Source organism: Oncorhynchus keta, chromosome 4 (genome assembly GCF_023373465.1).
Source record: "Oncorhynchus keta strain PuntledgeMale-10-30-2019 chromosome 4, Oket_V2, whole genome shotgun sequence".
NCBI classification, from domain to species: domain Eukaryota; kingdom Metazoa; phylum Chordata; class Actinopteri; order Salmoniformes; family Salmonidae; genus Oncorhynchus; species Oncorhynchus keta.
In genome coordinates, this window is record NC_068424.1 from 49,175,657 (window position 1) to 49,193,890 (window position 18,234).

At 43.0% G+C, this 18,234-nt stretch overlaps 1 protein-coding gene across 2 annotated transcripts in view; it reads right to left on the bottom strand.

Annotated features, from left to right (window-relative positions):
• Window positions 1-5,225: 5,225 nt before the first annotated feature.
• LOC118362033 (testican-1-like) overlaps window positions 5,226-18,234 on the bottom strand; it is a 304,120-nt gene continuing 291,111 nt past the window's right edge. For both annotated transcript variants that reach the window (XM_052508657.1, XM_052508652.1), the window contains exons 11-12: window positions 11,035-11,172; window positions 5,226-9,746 (exon numbers count right to left, since the gene is read on the bottom strand). In XM_052508657.1, coding sequence (XP_052364617.1) covers window positions 9,550-9,746; window positions 11,035-11,172 — 335 coding nt within the window. In that variant the 3' untranslated portion in view covers window positions 5,226-9,549. The remainder of the gene's footprint in view (window positions 9,747-11,034; window positions 11,173-18,234) is intronic.

The following is an 18,234-nucleotide window of genomic DNA, read 5'->3' on the forward strand; positions in this document are numbered from 1 at the left end:
TTTTCTTCCTTAAGTAAGATCAGGAAATCCATCACCTATGCCTCTTCTGCCATTCATTCCAATTAGACTGGTTTTGGATTTCTACCTGAGCACAATGGCTGCCATTTTTACCCCATTCTGGAACTTTGAGGGTTGATGACATAGCCCCTCTAGTAATTTAATAGGATCTCTATGCTCCACATACTCTCAGATTCCATTCCAATTTCCCCTCTGCCCTGATACCCATATTACAGACATGAAATGACACAGCAGTTTGCTAGGCAGTCTGCCTCCAGAATGGCTTCAGTACAATATAAACACCAATTCATCACTATCTGTCTGCAATCAGAGCTGTAATCTGGAAAGGCACCCGGCCTTGTGTTCAGTGTTCTTGTCAGAAAAGTTACATTTTTCCAAACGCAACAGATTCTCTATCATCCAGGGTCAGAGTGATCGCAGAGTAATATCATTCTGCAACATCCGACAGGTAAGAGAAGGAAACTCATCAGACCTGATTTATTTCTGCCATAGATATTAAAAGTCCAGAAGAAACTGTAATCTACAATATCACCTCGAATCATTTCTGGCGACTCCATAGCTTCAGGTAGAGGTTGGCTGACCATGCTTGCATGATGTCTGTGTGTGTAGTTGTGCCTGGTCATTGAGGAGGCAGAGAAAAAAAAGAGAGAGAGAGAGAGAGTGTGTGTGTGTATGTGTGTGTATGTGTGTGTGTGTGTGTGTGTGTGTGTGTGTGTGTGTGTGCGTGTGGAAGGGTTATGGCGAGAGCAACCCCACACAGATGCCATCAGGTCCGCTCTGCTCCACTTTCCATCTGTGGCAATCTGCTAGAGGGGGGCTGAGTGATGGAGGGATGGAGGATGGAAGGAAAGAGTGATGTTGTGGTGTTCAAGGGCGTCACTGTGCTTGACACAACCCGAACAGAAGGGAAGGGCTGCTGCTTTGGGGGTGCCACACGCCACACCTGCTCTGTCACTAATGTCAGATTCAGTTTAGTCCCAATTCCCAGAAGACTGTGAGAGCAGACATACACGGTACAGTCATTGGAGCAGACTCTGGCTCTACCAGTGAAAAGGCCCTGGCCTTATCCATCAGCAGGACAAACACAAAAACGGACCTTGGATCATTGCTCAGGGGGAACCATATTGATAACTCTGACTCAGAATTTCCCATTGAATGGTGGAGATCACACAACCCTGATGCTTCAATGTAGCAAATTATGAAACCATAGTTAGTTCTTCAGTCTAATTGCCATCACCATGGTTTATTAAGCCTGGACCCGCCTCTTTCTTGAGCAACCAGGTCACCCGTCAGTCAGTATTCGACGTCCATCCATATCTGAGGACATCCCGAGATGACGTGGGATCCGGCCACTAGGGGCAACAGTGAGCGCTGTTACCTTCAGGTAGGTTTTTCAAACTTTAACCCTTACCTTAAACATTCGGAGTTAATGCCGAACCTTAAGATTTTTGAGTTAATGCCTAAACGTAACCTTAAACCCTTCGAAATTTGACGTTTCAGAAACATAGACGAACGTCTAATTCTGATGTGGGACTGTGAGAGCTAGTTTTCTTAAGATCAAAGACTGCGTAAATGGAGCTGTGCAAATACATCTTGAACGACTTTGATATTTATTTGACTCGTAATCTCTGGCGTTATAGAAAAGGGCCCCATTAATGCTTGGCAATTTTTTTTCTCCCTCTGACAACTTCATGTCCCATTTGGAGGGTAAAGACGCAGCTCTCAGAGAGCCAGGGAAAACCTTTGAACCCCTCCGAGGGAATTAAGCAGAAGTTTTATTTTCCCCATGCTAATCTGTGACTCACTGTCTCTCTCCACCACATTCAGAGAGGGGATCATAATCGTCAGCACTTCAATAACTAGCATCCCCGCTAAATACACATCTTCTTATTAAGCTGCCGCATGTGTGTGTTTGTGAGCAAATCTGGCAGTGTCTGGCTAGCATCTTTTGTGTGCTGCTGCTTCTGCTAGGAAATGCTAAGATTTGGGGCGCCCATAGCCGGGGCTTTGCTGTGTGTTTTCCATCTAATCTCTGAGTCTACATTCTTGTCACACTCTCTGCCACTCCCTCTTTCTCCTCTCTCCGTCCTCCTCAGAGGCAGACAGGAGATTTACGGATCTGCACCCAAATATCAAGTGGATTAATCAGGAATGGAGAGAGGGAGCGTCATAAATATCAATGAGAGGGGGTGAGATGAGAGGAGGTACCTGCTCCTCTCCGTGTCCGCACTCTGTAGAGCTATTAAGAGTTTATTAACGCGCTGGATTAACCCAATAACCTCTATTTAAAGAAGATGGGACATGCAGTCTATCTTAATGATGGATTTCATGGGGGTCACTCCTAAAGGGAATTGGGAGCCAGGGAAACAATGCCCGCCTCCACCGCTGAGTGACATGGGGCGAAAGCCAATCGCCTTTCACCTATGAGGGATCTCTAGAGAGTTACTGTCCACCCTCTTGTACAGAAACCGTTTGGTGTGCTTAGTGGGGATTTAGAGGCCCAAACTGCTTAACGTTGCAGGTTGAAGTTAAATATATAGAATGGGCCCTTTATGCTATGTTAACCTTTACCTTTCACCAACCAAGCACGTCCGTAATACAACATCCTGTACTGCAACAGCAGATGAGTTATTTCTGAGTATTAACATTAGAGTAAAGAGAGAGAGAGAGCAATGAATAATAAGTCTTATTTAGGAGGAACAATCAAGCCCCCTCAGCTAATGAATATGACAATTGCATGAGAGGCTGGTTTGACAACTGTCAACATGCCCTGTCAATCCTAGCCTAGTGGTTGATGCTATCTCAACACCTCTCGTTGATAACGCCTGCTGCCTAGTCCCTCAGGAGAAGCAGACACATTACCATATGTTCCTATCATCCTGAAAGCATCCCAGGAGATTCTGGAGTGTCTTTGTTTGGCTTGAGTCTGCAAGGGGAAATAGTAGGAAACAAATAGCGTTCAGCCATTTCAAACCATCTGCATCCACCCAGCCCATGGCATAATTAGTTCTCTGAGAACCAACTTCCTGGGAGAATTGGTTGTGTGTGCATCAGTATTACAGTTCTGGATGAGACGGTTTAGTCTTGGTGCGGCTCATATTTGGAATGTTTTCCGCTTCTATGACGTTCACTGAACAAGAGACCCGGCCCAGATGACTTTAGGTTCAGACATTGATCTAAGGTCAGTATTGTGCGTTTTCCCAAATGGATTTCAGAAGGGAAGACTGACCCTAGATCTGTGCCTAATGTGTAGTGTCTATCCACAGCTATATCAATCCACACCATCAGCCACAGATCACAGCCCGAACCAAGTCAGAAATCACTATGACAAAGCCACAATCATAACAGACTCAGAGAGATAGAATGATCGGAAGTAGAGGACAGAAGAGATGGAGCAGGATGGAGAGGGAAAGAGACTGAGAAATTGATTTCCCTCCAGCTGCATGAATCACATTGAGTACAAAAAGAAAATTATCAAATCAATAGATTTAATATAGCGTGTTAGATGAAGACAAAGGCATGTCTGATGAGGGGAGTTAACTTTGACTGATGGCACTGGGACACATCAATATAGTCCATTTGCCTTTGGAGGAAGAATAAGCTATGTAGAATGCAATAACACAACTCCGAAAACCTCTATAGGACTTGTTATAGGCATAAATGTGAGGCTCATGTATGCGTGAGCGGGTGAGTGAGGGACTGAGTGAGTGAGTACGTGTCATATGCATGCCTACACGCACACTCATTTTGACGATGCAGCTGTGATTGGGTATGTCTGCAGGAATGTCTGTGTGTGTGTGTGTGTTTACAGCGCCTTCAGAAAATATTCATACCCCTTGACTTATTCCAAATGTTGTTGTGTTACAGCCTGAATTCACAATGGATTCCTGACCCAACCATCTACACACAATACGCCATAATGACAAAGTGAATCATGTTTTTAGAAATGTTTGCCACATTTGTTGAAAATGAAATACAGAAACAGAGATTACAGCTGTGAGTCTTTCTGGGTAAGTCTCTAGGAATTTTGCACACCTGGATTGTACAATGTTTGCACATTTATTTATTTTTGAATTATTCAAGCTCTGTCAAGCTGGATGTTGGATCATTGCGAGATAGCAATTTTCAAGTCCATACCATAGATTTTTAAGCCAATACAAGTAAAAAATGTAACTAGGTCACTCGGAAACATTCAATGTCGTAAGCAACTACTGTGTATATTTGGCCTTGTGTTTTAGGTTATTGTCCTGCTGAAAGGTGAATTTCTCTCCCAGTGTCTATTGGAAAGCAGACTGAACCAGGTTTTCCTCTAGGATTTTGCCTGTGCTTAGCTCTATTCTGTTTCTTTTATTGTTTGCACCAAAATAGTGCTTTGTATTCAGGACATACCTCTAATTTCTTTGCCACATTTTTTACAGTTTTACTTTAGTGCCTTACTGCAAACAGGAAGCATATTCTGTAGCGGCTTACTTCTTTTCACTCTGTCATTGAGATTAGTATTGAAGATTAACTACAATGTTTTTGATCCATCTGTCAGTTTTCTCTTATAACATCCATTAAACTTTGTAACTGTTTTAAAGTCACCATTGGCTTCATGTTGAAATCCCTGAGCGGTTTCCTTCCTCTCTGGCAACTGAGTTAGGAAGGACTCCTGTATCTTTGTGTGACTCAGTGTATTAATACACCATCCGAAGTGTAATTAATCACCATGTTCAAAGGGATATTCAGTCTCTGCATGTTTTCTTTTTACCCATCTACCAATAGGTGTCCTTCTTTGCAAGGCATTGGGAAAACCTCTCTGGTCTTTGTGGTTGAATCTGTGTTTGAAATTCACTGCTCGACTGAGGGATATTACAGACAATTGTATGTGTGGGGGGGTACAGAGATAATGTAGTCATTCAAAAATCATGTTTTATTGCACACAGAATGAGTCCATGCAATTATTATGTGACTTGTTAAGCAAATTCCTACAGCTTTTAATTTTTAATTCGTAAGTAAAAATATCTAAAAACATAATTCCACTTTGATATTATGGGGTATTGTGTGTAGACCAGTGACACAAAATCTCAATTGAATCTATTTTAAATTCAGACGGTAACACAACAAAATGTGGTAAAAGTCAAGGGGTGTGAATTTCTGAAGGCACTGTATGTTTGTGCGTCCAGCACAAATGACACCATTTAAATAAGACGCACACAAAGAGAAGGTACAGGACAGGACAGACTTAAATTTATTCAGACAAACATTGTGGAACTGTTACAATAAAATAAAGGTATTTTCAGCCCATAACATCAACATTCCATTATAACTTCAGAAGGGGGAAAATAAGACACTCTAAAACTCACTGCACTATGCTTCTATGGAAAGAGCTTCTGGAGTCTAGCTACATTAAGGACAATCGATTTACACACCTCAGTCTGCAACTGGACAAAGCCACAGAGCCTTCACACGGCAATATATTACCCTTTAACATGAGTCATTTTTTCTCTTTACAAAGTAAAAAATATATAGAGTTAACAAAGAAGACTTTTGCAAACATGGCCATTTATGTGTGTGTTTGAACTAGCATCGTAAAACTGTATCGCGTGTGTGTGTGTGTGTGTGTGTGTGTGTTTGAACGAGCATCGTAAAACTGTATCGTGTGTGTGTGTGTGTGTGTGTGTGTGTGTGTGTGTGTGTGTGTGTGTGTGTGTGTGTGTGCGCGCGCGCGCGTACACTCCCCTACATATTTATTTGGACAATTCCATCATTTTGGATTTCAAATAAAATGTGTTATTTGCGGCGACATTACAGAATGACATGTTTTATTTGACTGTATTTTCATACATTTCAGTTTCACTGTTTAAAAACGAACATACTTTATGTATATAGTCCCCCATTTAAAAGTGTCATAAGTATTTGGACAAATTCAACGGGAATAATGATGAGAGAGAAAGCTTGAGATGCACAAAGATTATACCCCCAAACACATGCTATCCTCCATTACTAATAACAGGGGACGTTAGCATTTTTTGGAGGGGGGGGGGGGTATGACATTTACGCCTATGTAACTTTCTCACTCATCATTATTCGTGATTCATTCATGATTATACGTAATCACGGTAGCATCCACGTTAATGTAGAAGTGTTTAGAAACATATTCTCTTCTTATTTACAATAAAAGTGACTCCAAAATGACACAATACATTATTTACCATTCATTTCTATTGGGCACAACATAACACGAAACACAACCAAATGCATACTACAAACCTGGGGTGTCACAAGCTTGAGTGCTAGTAACATGGGACCAAATACAACATTTTTGACTAAATCACATACACTAATGTCCAAATACTTCTGACATTTTAAAATGGGGCGGGGGGAGGGGGGGGGGACTATATACATAGCATACTTCCATTTCTAAACAGTAAAATAGATGTGGATGAAAATAGCCTAAAATAAAAGCTGACATTTTGTACTGTCGCCACATATAAAACATTTGATGTCAAATACAAATAGCGAGTATTGAGCCAAATTAAACATTTTAGCTTCACTGTCCAAATAAAGACGTAGGGGAGTGTATGTGCGCGTGTGTATCTGAGGACATTTCAGCAACAGCAAAGGACCTTGGGATTGCATGTAATTCCGCTTCTGTAGACGTTTGAGTGACTTGGGCCAAAGAGAGGGAGGGTTACTCAGCTATGTACACAAGCAGGCCAGGCAAGCGAGGGACAGCAGTGGCATCAGGACAGGGCAAGGGTCAGTTATGACATCATGAGAGGGCAAAGGTCAAGGGCAGGTTGATTACAGAATCAAAAGAAGAGGCCTTACACTGCTACAGCAAGAGATGACTTAATACACACGTGTTACAAGTATGTTACAGGCTGTGTGTGCGTGTGTGTGTGTGTGTGTGTGTGTGTGTGTGTATTGTGTTAGCGGGAGGTTATTGTCTCTCTGGCTGATATACACACAGAGACGTCAGAGTTGAAGATGCACAGGGACAAAACACAAAAGGGTCATCATGCATGCTGTTCACGTGATAAACAAACAACCAACCAATATCAGGGTCAGAGGTCACTGTCATGCAGTGATCAGTTGTGACTAGATGAGTTAATGTCGTGATCTGAAAGGACCAACCGATTGATTAATGGACAGAGGGAGAAAAATCACCCATCCGTTTTTAGTAAATACACAGATATACTGTATATGAGTGTGGGCATGAGAGAAAGGGATAAGGAGTGGACTGAAGAAGGGAGAAAAGGGAGTGCAATAAGGACAGAGACCAAAAATGGACGATGGGGATTAGAGAAAGGGAGAGAGATTTGAGGGAAGGAGACAAAAAAAGCCCCGAACCCAAAAGCATCACTTTCATCCCCTGTGTTCCTCTTCCTGTCCTCAGATTTCCCAGGCTCCTCTGGGAGAAGACTGAGATGAAAGGCCTACTCTACGGGTGTCGACTCGGAACTATAAAAAACAAAATAAGGGAAATTAGATGAATGAGAGGAGCGAGAGGAGCGCCACGGCTGTAAAACTCACTCAGGCATTCCACCAGCGTGAAAAACAGAGCACAGAGAGAGATAGTGAGAGAGAGGGGAGAGGGAGTGAGAGAAAGAGGGAAAATAAGCGAGTGACAGAAAGAAGGTAAAGATGTGTGAGAGCGAGAGAGAGAGGGAGGGGGGAGTAATAGGCTGTGAGAGAGCGTGAGATTTGTAAAGTGAGCAAGCAGGTTTTGGTCGTGACAGACTGTTTTCTAATTAGCTCTGTGCCTGCCTGGAACTACACTTGGAAAACATCAGTGTGGCTGAAGAGTAGAAGAGCTCAGACGTCTATTCTGTAGAGCTGTTGTTTGTGCTATATGGACCAAAGTGTCAATCACAACAGACTCTCACACGTGAATAAAAAATCTGTTCAAGATCGCTTCCCACTGGCCGAAGCACGCAAAAGCAATGTATCATTACGCTGCATCACAAGCCCAATGAAGCATATAGTGCCCGGCTCAGACCTGTGAATATATGCATCCAACCATTCGAAGGCCTGTCATTATCAAAGTGAAATGTCACTAAGCATTGTGTGTGTGTGCTTATACTGTACCAGTGTAACGCTTATAACTGTTCATAAGCCCGTCTTATGGGTTACGCCTATCTCATCTGGGTTCGTGGGGTAGATACATTACGATAACTGACCTCACTTGACTGCAACCCGAAATATTCTGAAATAAAGCAGGAGCTCATTTAAAATGGAAGCTATACTATAGCTAGAATATTTCACTTCTTATGTCAACAATACAAACCAATGGCTACAGAAATCAAACTCTACGACAAACAAAACTATTATGGTAAGACATTATTTTTAAACTCCTGCTGCTTTTAGTAAAAATAAAAATAAATAAAAGCAAACCGTTAAAATGAAAGAAAAATATATTTGCGTCCGTCTCAAAAGCTGCAGGCTGGTTTGTGGGGGTTTGAAAAAGGTCTGGGTACCTTGCAGGATTTCTCTGATCTGAAATTCCACAGACAAAGTGCTCGTCTCCACCTGAACCAAAGTACAAAACTGTTTAAAAATAAATAATATAATATAATAATAATAATATAATAATAATCAAATGAATGGAAAAACAATATGTATGTTTTGAACTTTCAAGCTGAAGATAGAGGTTGCTATTCAGTTAGTGGCTCACAATGTCATTTTAAACTTTTAAAAGCTACATTAGAGGAGGTTTGCACGGCAATAAGACTGCAACAGAAGAGAGCGCTGCAGCAGCGAATGTGGGCATTGTCACCAAATAAACCAAACTAAATGTGTATACTCTGGGTTACATATCTGGCTACCCAAACATGTCTTCAGCAGGGGCGTAGAAGGGGAACATGCAAAAAAACACAATCACTCTTGCTGATTCTAGGACACCCTGGAACATTCAATAACAGCCAGAACAGTATTCTCAAGCAAAGAGCCTATAGAATATTCTGGAACCCGAGAATATGGTTGTCTAGAACATGAGGAGGGAGGACGCGAGTGGAACACAAACAGGAGAACAGCCTCTGACAGAAGGGCCAGGGAACGGAACATACTGTAGAATCTCGCCTTCCTGTTGTGAAGGTATTTACATCAATGTGTCTATGGCCTCAGACAGACACGAAACTCCCAGAAACACAGGCAGATAAAAGAGAGAGAAAGGGGAGATGAGAGAGCAAGAGAGAGAGAGAGAGAGAGAACGAGGCTATAGCAATCGGTGTCAGTCAAAAATGGAAGGGTTTGGGGACAGTTGAAGCAGAGGGTAACACAAGAAAAGAGTCTTTGTTTGAATTGAATAGGTCTCCATTATCTGAAGGAGAGTAGAAGGTGGACACATTATATGAAGGTTGAGTAGGACGGGATTAACGAAGAGAAAGCTTCAATGAAGTGGTGAACAAGAGGAAGGAAAAGTCAGTTGGACATGGACTGATGCTGAGGGGCAGGGGCGGGACGAAGGAGACGCTGGAATGGCTTCAGGTCAGTGCAGAGTTAACGGGAGTCCCTGGTTGGTTGATGGGAGAGCAGGTGGGGGCAGAGCTACCAGACGTAGCCAATCTCATCATCTTTGTCATCTTCCTCGTCCTCGTCATCCTCGATGGCCCCTCTGGGATGGATCCGGCCCCGCCTCTGCTTCTGCCGGCTCCTCCCACTCCGAGGTGGCTCCTCCTCCTGGTCGTCAAGGAGAAGGACGCCACCCCCGCTGCCAAAATCCCCCGAGGTCTCTTGATCCTCCTCTACACAGAGACAGGGAGATAGACAGGTTAGATATTGAGACAGACAGATGGGTAACAAAGAGAGACAGGTAGGCAGGCAGAGAGTCAGAAACTGAAAGACAGAGAAAGAGAGACAACATACGGCTGAGAAAGGCAGACAGACCGGCAGCCAGACCTACAGCCAGACTGACAAACAAACCAATCCACATACAGCTTCCTTTAATCGAGACGCGCTATTCCGACAGCACAATGCACGATGAGTGTAAATAACGTCCTCTTCCTCCAGTGGTCCGTGTGAGCCTGAGCTCTACTTTATCCCAGCTCACCATCTCAAAGCATGAAACCTTTCAAAGGAACACTGTTGAATCCCAAACACATGAGCAGCGAATCAGAGGTAGCCAGAGGCATTCAGCTATAGATAGATAAGACTTCACAGGCTGTTCTCAGGTCTGTCTGGGTGATTACACAGCTTCTATTAGCAGCAGGGTTTACCACACCAACGTTCAGTCTGGCAATTGTCACAGCAGATTAGTCTACTTGTAAAATGGAACTACGCTTCAGAGATAGGAGTACATGCAAATGCCCAACACACTCCACAAACAACAACAACATGACAAAGGCATCGTCTGTTCCTCTAAAAGGCCTGGGGAGTAATTTTCTCGGGGGAGACACATTTGCGCCGTAAAAAGTCTCTAACAGAACAGAGACCTTGTCATTGAGATTCCCCGCATGCTTCAGTGGTATCTTTAAAGAAAGACTCAGCGAGCTCACTGCCTCCAGCACCCCAGATTACACCTAGATAACACACGCACAGCAACACCTGTATCACAGAGCACACTCATAGAGACAGATGGGACACATTGTAAAGAGAATGCTGGTGTGTGTGTGTGTGTGTGTGTGTGTGTGTGTGTGTGTGTGTGTGTGTGTGTGTGTGTGTGTGTGTGTGTGTGTGTGTGTGTGTGTGTGTGTGTGTGTGTGTGTGTGTGTGTGTGTGTAAAAGTGTTGGAAAAGTTATGTTGGGTTCACATACTATGTGAAATCTTTGGAATACTTTGAGCATTTGCTCTAGCCTGCCTGGAGTGCCAGTTTCGGCGAGATCTTCAGTTTGGTGCAGGCAAGCTCAATCAAACACATATTACGTATTTGGAATGATTCAAAATAGTATTTGAAGCCAGCTCTGGTACATAGAGTATGAATATTGGTTATATGTGCTTATGTACATGATTGTGTGTGTGTGTGCGTGCGTGTGCGTGCGTGTGCGTGCGTGTGTGTGTGTGTGTGTGTGTGTGTGTGGACTGATGGGCTTTACCACAGGTGGGGTTGCCCTGTTTTCTGGAGCCGGCGATCTCGTTGCCGTATTTGTCCACACACCAACACTGTCCAGTACTGCCATGACACTGGGTTGACTTAAAGTAACCCTCCTCAGAACAGCGTGGAATATAGGCCCCTAGAGAGAGAAAGGATGGAAGGGAGGGAGAGTGTGTAGTGAGGGAGAGAGAGAGAGAGAGAGAGACTGTGTCAGAGATAAAGAGAGGCACTCGTATGCATGAATGGGCCTGGTTGGCCCAGGCCATCCAAATCAGGTTGAGTTCTTTTTTATTATTATTCTCTACTTGTCAGTGTTCCAAACAGGATATTCTTAGATAATCTTTTTTTTTTATACCTAAACTCAGTACTTGATTTGGGCATTAGCTCACGGGAACTGCTTACCGGCACCTGAAATTTTATTCAGCTTGAGTCCCTGCACTTCCTATAGAATATTAGCTCAAAAGTATTGTAGAGTTCCTACACATAAATATAAACAGTAACAGCACCCACAATGAGTACCGTGACCTATTTCATTCCAAGCACTGGCCAAAACATGCAATTAGAAAATAATGGACAGGTTCTGGCATGTGTCATTCCACACTGATACCATGTGCAGTAAACAGTAGTTATCACTGTGTAGGCTAGGCTTAGCTAGCGAGCTAAAACTCACGAGCCAACTTGGCTAACCAAAACAAAACAAAACAATTCAAATGGCCAAATAAAGCTCACTGTGAAAAAAAAAAAAATCAAACAAGAGACCGCGTACAGAAAATAATTTTGGCGCATTTGCCACGTTAATTGATATTTCGTTTTTTATATTTACTAGGCTCGCCTGGCATCTACTCTTCCTTGGGTCCAAACAGGGTTAAAACAATTACAACACGGCCAAACACAAAGCCAAAGACAGTATTATGCTATTATGACCCCATTTAGGTTCCGCTTTAAATGACACGCAGCTTATAAAGGCTTCATAAAGACTACATTAATGTGTTACAAATCATCTATAACCATATGTCATGCTTTATAAAGGGTTCATAAATGTGGCATAACTGTGTGGCATAACAACGAATGTCAAATGTGACATAACCCACTATGTCAAATATGACATAAACCTGTGCTTTATAAAGGGTGGCATAAGCACTGCTTGATAAAGGCCTTATAAGTCATTCAATTGAGGCTTCACAAAGCATTTCTAACCCTGTCATGCATCTTGGTAGAGCATTACAATGCCAGGATATTGGGTCGATTCCCGGGACCACCCATAAAAATGTATTCACGCATGACTAAGTCGCTTTGGATAAAAGCATCTGCTAAATGTTATATATTGTATCATTAAAACATTTCTAGAATGACCCAACTTCTTTCCCTCTTTGGTGCATAGTCAATATTGGACCTGACCTCAACTTCCCCCAAAATGCATTGGTGAGGCTTTTTAAAATCCCTCTAAAAACCCATCCAAATTCCATTCTGTTTTGTTTTTCCAGGTTTCGGATTTCCCCCATTTTTGTAACATTTCATGTTCTGTGTTCACAACAATGCTTTAACCACATCAGGGGTTGACTTAGATCTTTGTGTGTAGTTGCCCTTTAAAACCTCTTACGGCTAGGGGTTCCGCTAGCAGCACCCCTCAACAACATTCCGCTGAAAAGGCAGCTAGCTAAATAAAATATTTTGGGGAAATATGTAACTTTCACACATTGTCACGTTCATCGTAAGGATCGGACCAAGGCGCAGCGTGACTAGATCATTTTAATCAAATAATTTTACATCAAAACAACAAACAACCAAACGAAACGTGAAGCTACTGATGTGCACTAAGGCAACTATACATAGACAAGATTCCACACCAGAAAGTGTGAAAAAGGGCTGCCTAAATATGATCCCCAATCAGAGACAACGATAAACAGCTGTCTCTAATTGGGCACCATATATCAGGCCAACATAGAAATACACAACATAGAATGCCCTTCCCCAAATCACACTCTGACCTAACCAAATAGAGAAATAAAACGTCTCTCTAAGGTCAGGGCGTGACAGTACCCCCCCCTCAAAGGTGCGGACTCCCGGCCGCAAATATGAACCTATAAGGGAGGGTTCGGGTGGGCATCTACCTTCGGTGGCGTCTCCGGTTCGGGGCGTAGTCCCCGCTCCCTACACTGATCCCTCCGCTTCTGTGGAACCGGACTGTGGATCGTCGCCGGAGGAACTGGACTGTGGATCATCGCCGGAGGCTCAGAACTGGGAACCACCGCTGGAGGCTCCGGACTGGGGACCGTCACTGGAGGCTCCGGACTTGGGACCGTCGCTGGAGGTTCCGGACTGTGGACCGTAGTTAGAGGTTCTGGACTGTGGACTGTCTTTGGAGGTTCCGAACTGTGGACCGTCTTTGGAGGTTCTGGACTGTGGACCGTAGTTAGAGGTTCCGGACTGTGGACCGTCTTTGGAGGTTCCGGTCTGTGGACCGTCTTTGGAGGTTCCGGACTGTGGACTGTCTTTGGAGGTTCCGAACTGTGGACCGTCTTTGGAGGTTCCGGTTTGTGGACCGTCTTTGGAGGTTCCGGACTGTGGACCGTCTTTGGAAAGCTCTGAACTGGGAACTGTTGAAAAGCTCTGGACTAGGAACTGTCGGAAGCTCTGGATTGGGAACTGTCTCCAGGAAGCTCTGGACTGGGAACTGTCGCCGGAAGCTCTGGACTGGGAACTGTTGCCGGAAGCTCTGGACTGGGAACTGTCGCCGGAAGCTCTGGACTGGGAACTGTCGCCGGAAGCTCTGGACTGAGAAACGTCACCGGAAGCTTTGGATTTTGGACGCGCACTGGAGGCCTGATGCGTGGGACCGGTACAGGTGGCACTGGGCTGATGACACGCACCTCAGGGCGAGTGCGGGGAGGAGGCATAGGACATACTGGACTGTGGAGGCGCACTGGAGGACTGGAGCGTCCTTGCTGGATGCTCACTTTAGCTCAATAAGTGCGGGACGGTGGCACAGGACGCACTGGGCTGTGCAGACACACCGGAGATACAGTGCGCAGAGCCGGCGCAGGATATCCTGATCCGAGGAGGCGTACTGGAGGCCAAGGGTGCTGAGCCGGCACCATCCGTCCTGGCTGGATGCCCACTCTAGCCCGACCAATGCTGGGAGCTGGAATATAGCGCACCGGGCTGTGACTGCACACTGGAGACATGGTGCGCATCACTGCATAACACGGTGCCCGACCGGTCACACGCTCCCCACGGTAAGCACGGGGAGTTGGCTCAGGTCTGAACCGTGACTCTGCAAATCTCCCCGTGTGCCCCCACCCCCATGCTTGCCTCGTTTGTATAACTCCACGTAATGTCGCCGTTCCGCTTTCGCTGCCTCTATCTCCTCCTTAGTATCCACATAATAAAACAATAAACAACCAAACGAAACGTGAAGCTACTGATGTGCACTAAGGCAACTATACATAGACAAGATCCCACACCAGAAAGTGGGAAAAACGGCTGCCTAAATATGATCCCCAATCAGAGACAACGATAAACAGCTGTCTCTGATTGGGAACCATATCAGGCCAACAAAGAAATACACAACATAGAATGCCCACCAAAAATCACACCCTGACCTAACCAAATAGAAAAATAAAACAGCTCTCTAAGGTCAGGGCGTGACACACATTAACAAGTGCGATACACCAAATGAAAGATAAACTTCTTGTTAATCTACCCATCGTGTCCGATTTCAAAAAGGCTTTACAGCGAAAGCACAACATATGATTATGTTAGCTCAGAGCCAAGTCACAAAAACACACAGCCATTTTTCCAGCCAAAGAGAGGAGTCAAAAAGCAGAAATATAGATAAAATGAATCACTAACCTTTGATGCTCTTCATCAGATTACACTCATAGGATATCATGTTACACAATACATGTATGTTCTGTTCGATAAAGTGCATATTTATATCCAAAAATCTCAGTTTACATTGGCGCGTTGCGTTCAGTAATGTTTTGCTTCCAAAACATCCTGTGATTTTGCAGAGAGCCACATCAATTTACAGAAATACTCATAATAAACATTGATAAAAGATACAAGTGTTATTCACAGAATTAAAGATATACTTCTCCTTAATGCAACTGCTGTGTCAGATTTCAAAAAACTTTACGGAAAAAGCAAACCATGCAATAATCTGAGTACGCCGCTCCGACGACAAATCAAGCTAAACAGATATCCACCATGTTGGAGTCAACAGAAGTCAGAAATAGCATTACCTTTGATGATCTTCATCAGAATGCACTCCCAGGAATCCCTATTCCACAATAAATGTTTGATTTGTTCGATAAAGTTCATCTTTATGTCCAAATACCTCCTTGTTGTTAACGCGTTCAGCCCAGTAATCCAAATTTATGACGCACGAGCAGACAAAAAGTCAAAAGGTTCCGTTACTGTCCGTAGAAACAGGTCAAACGAAGTATAGAATCAATCTTTAGGATGTTTTTAACATAAATCTTCAATAATGTTCCAACCGGAGAATTCCTTCAGAAATGCAATGGAACTCAAGCTAACTCTCTCGTCGTGGCACTCTGCCAGACCACTGACTCATTCAGCTCCCATTCCACCCTCCTTCACAGTAGAAGCATCAAACAAGGTTCTAAAGACTGTTGACATCTAGTGGAAGCCTTAGGAAGTGCAATTTGACCCCATAGACACTGTGTTTTCGATAGGCCAAGAGTTGAAAAACTACAAACCTCAGATTTCCCACTTCCTGGTTGGATTTCTCTCAGGTTTTCACCTGCCATATGAGTTATGTTATACTCACAGACATCATTCAAACAGTTTTAGAAACATCAGAGTGGTTTCAATCCAAATATATTAATAATATGCATATAATAGCAACTGGGACTGAGTAGCAGGCAGTTTACTCTGGGCACGCTTTTCATCCAAACGTGAAAATGCTGCCCCCTATCCCAAGCAGGTTAATTCACTGTTGTTTGGTTTGAGGGTTTACTGTAGCACAGTAATCGCACATGTGATGATTATTTACTCACATTCTGGCCACCAATGGAATGGCTGGAGTAAAAGGCCTCGACATTTATATTCTACAGACCTCACTGAGAACTCACTACAGTAATTTTATTGCGGCACCCAAAATAGTTTTTGTTCTATAAGCCAATATGTATTACACATAGTGATTCGCACTGGGGGCATTTAAAAACCCAATTTAATGCAAATGTCACTTAAATTTGAACAAATATGAATCATTGTTGATGTTTAGACAATTATTTTTCATATAATTAATAAATACACGTTGTTGATACTTTTATACTATTATGTGGAGGACTTTTATTTTGGAAATTTCTGAAATTCTGTGACCCGGAAGTACTTTTTTTTATTGTTGGTGACAAGATGCTGTTAATGTGATGAGTTTGCAAATCAAATGCCCAATTGTGGTGCCACCGGAAAGCGAAAAACAAGTTAACATTTATGTTAATTTAAATGAGTTTGTAGTAGTTGTGTTGAGTTAGATTACATACTGTAGCTACCTCAGTCATTCTTTCAAATGATTTCGGTGACTACACAGCAATTGCTAGATAGCCAAAATTTAGCTAGCTAATGGGCTCAGCTAATTAAAAATCCCCTAGATACAGCCACGTCTCATAATCAAGTCATGAGATTTGTAAATGAAAGTGGAATATAATAATATGAATCAAATGGAGTTTCCCATCTCCCCATTTAGAGTTTATAGTGCAGCACATACGCAAATGCCCTCATCCAGATGGTGGGACAAAGATATTTCCTAACATACCTGCTAACTTTGTTGTTACTTTTAAGATTGGAACCAACATGCAGTATTTGTAAAGTATTTGTCATCATCACTAGTTAACCCTCCTGCTGTGTTCCGGTCGAATTGGACCGATTTACAAGTTCTCTCTGAAAAATGTTGTTCATTTAATCTGATTGTCATAAGGTTCCATGACTTTGTCCACACAGGGCATCTGAACACACAAAATACATTTTGATGACTTTCATTACATTTTGGGTGTGTTATTTAACTTTTGTACATCTGTTGTGTTCCTGGTCATTTGACCGGTCATTAGAAATGAATGGGTGAGACTACAATTAGTGTACAAAATTGAGTTCAGGCACATGCCCATTCATCAGATGGACACACTTCCTCTCCCAGACCCCTGCATACATGTGTGTTTGAGCACACACACACACACACACACCCCTTCTTGGCTTCCATGGCAACCCCCATGGGAACCTTTTCCCAATATAATCTTTCCCCTACAGGAACAACACCTGCTGGCATTCTCACAAACAATCGCAACATTGTTTCAATAATATATAGAACTTTTCTCGCAGCTCTGGTATATAAAGCTTTTTGAGTCCTTCTTCCCAGTTCATTCTGTGGCAGCACAATGACCAAACAATATACTGTATGTGAGGCTCTTGATCATATCCTTGATCATGACACTGGTGAGGAGAGAGACCTTGTTCAACTTTGACACAAAGTAGTCTGTGATAAATAGCACAATATGTTTCATCTGAGTATTTGTTATAGTCAAAATAATCCATACATTATGCTTTTCTTACTCAAAAACGAGTTGTATGAGCTCAGGTCAATGAGACCTACAGGCCATTAATCACAAATAGAAGTTCAAACTTTGTAATGTTCACAAGAACTTAAGTTGATAAAAAGATCTAACACAACATTAGGCGATAATATGTGTAGTATTATGGATTTATAATCAGCAATAATGGGGCGGTCATGGGGCGGTCACGGGGCGGTCATGGGGCGGTCATGGGGCGGTCATGGGGCGGTCATTGGGAGCACAGAATTAATTAACATGAAACGAACACAACAGGAGGGTTAACACATTAAAAAAAGTCATACTTATGGCTAAACCCGACCTATTTCCACAATTTGATCTTCTTAAAATGTGATTTTAAACCTGACCCTGACCTATGAAGGCCAAGGTTAATGTGTTGGTCCACCAGACCGTCATGTCACCTTCATGTCAACCCAACATGTCACCTTCTAGAAAGCACATGTTTATATCATATTCAACCTAGTGGGTTATGTCACACAGTTATGCCACATTTATGAACCCTGTACAACTCATGACATCAGGTTATAGAAACTTTGTAACACATTTATGTGGTGCTTATGAAGGCATTAGGAAGGCTTTATGACGCCTTTATGAGCTGAACGTAATTTAAAGCG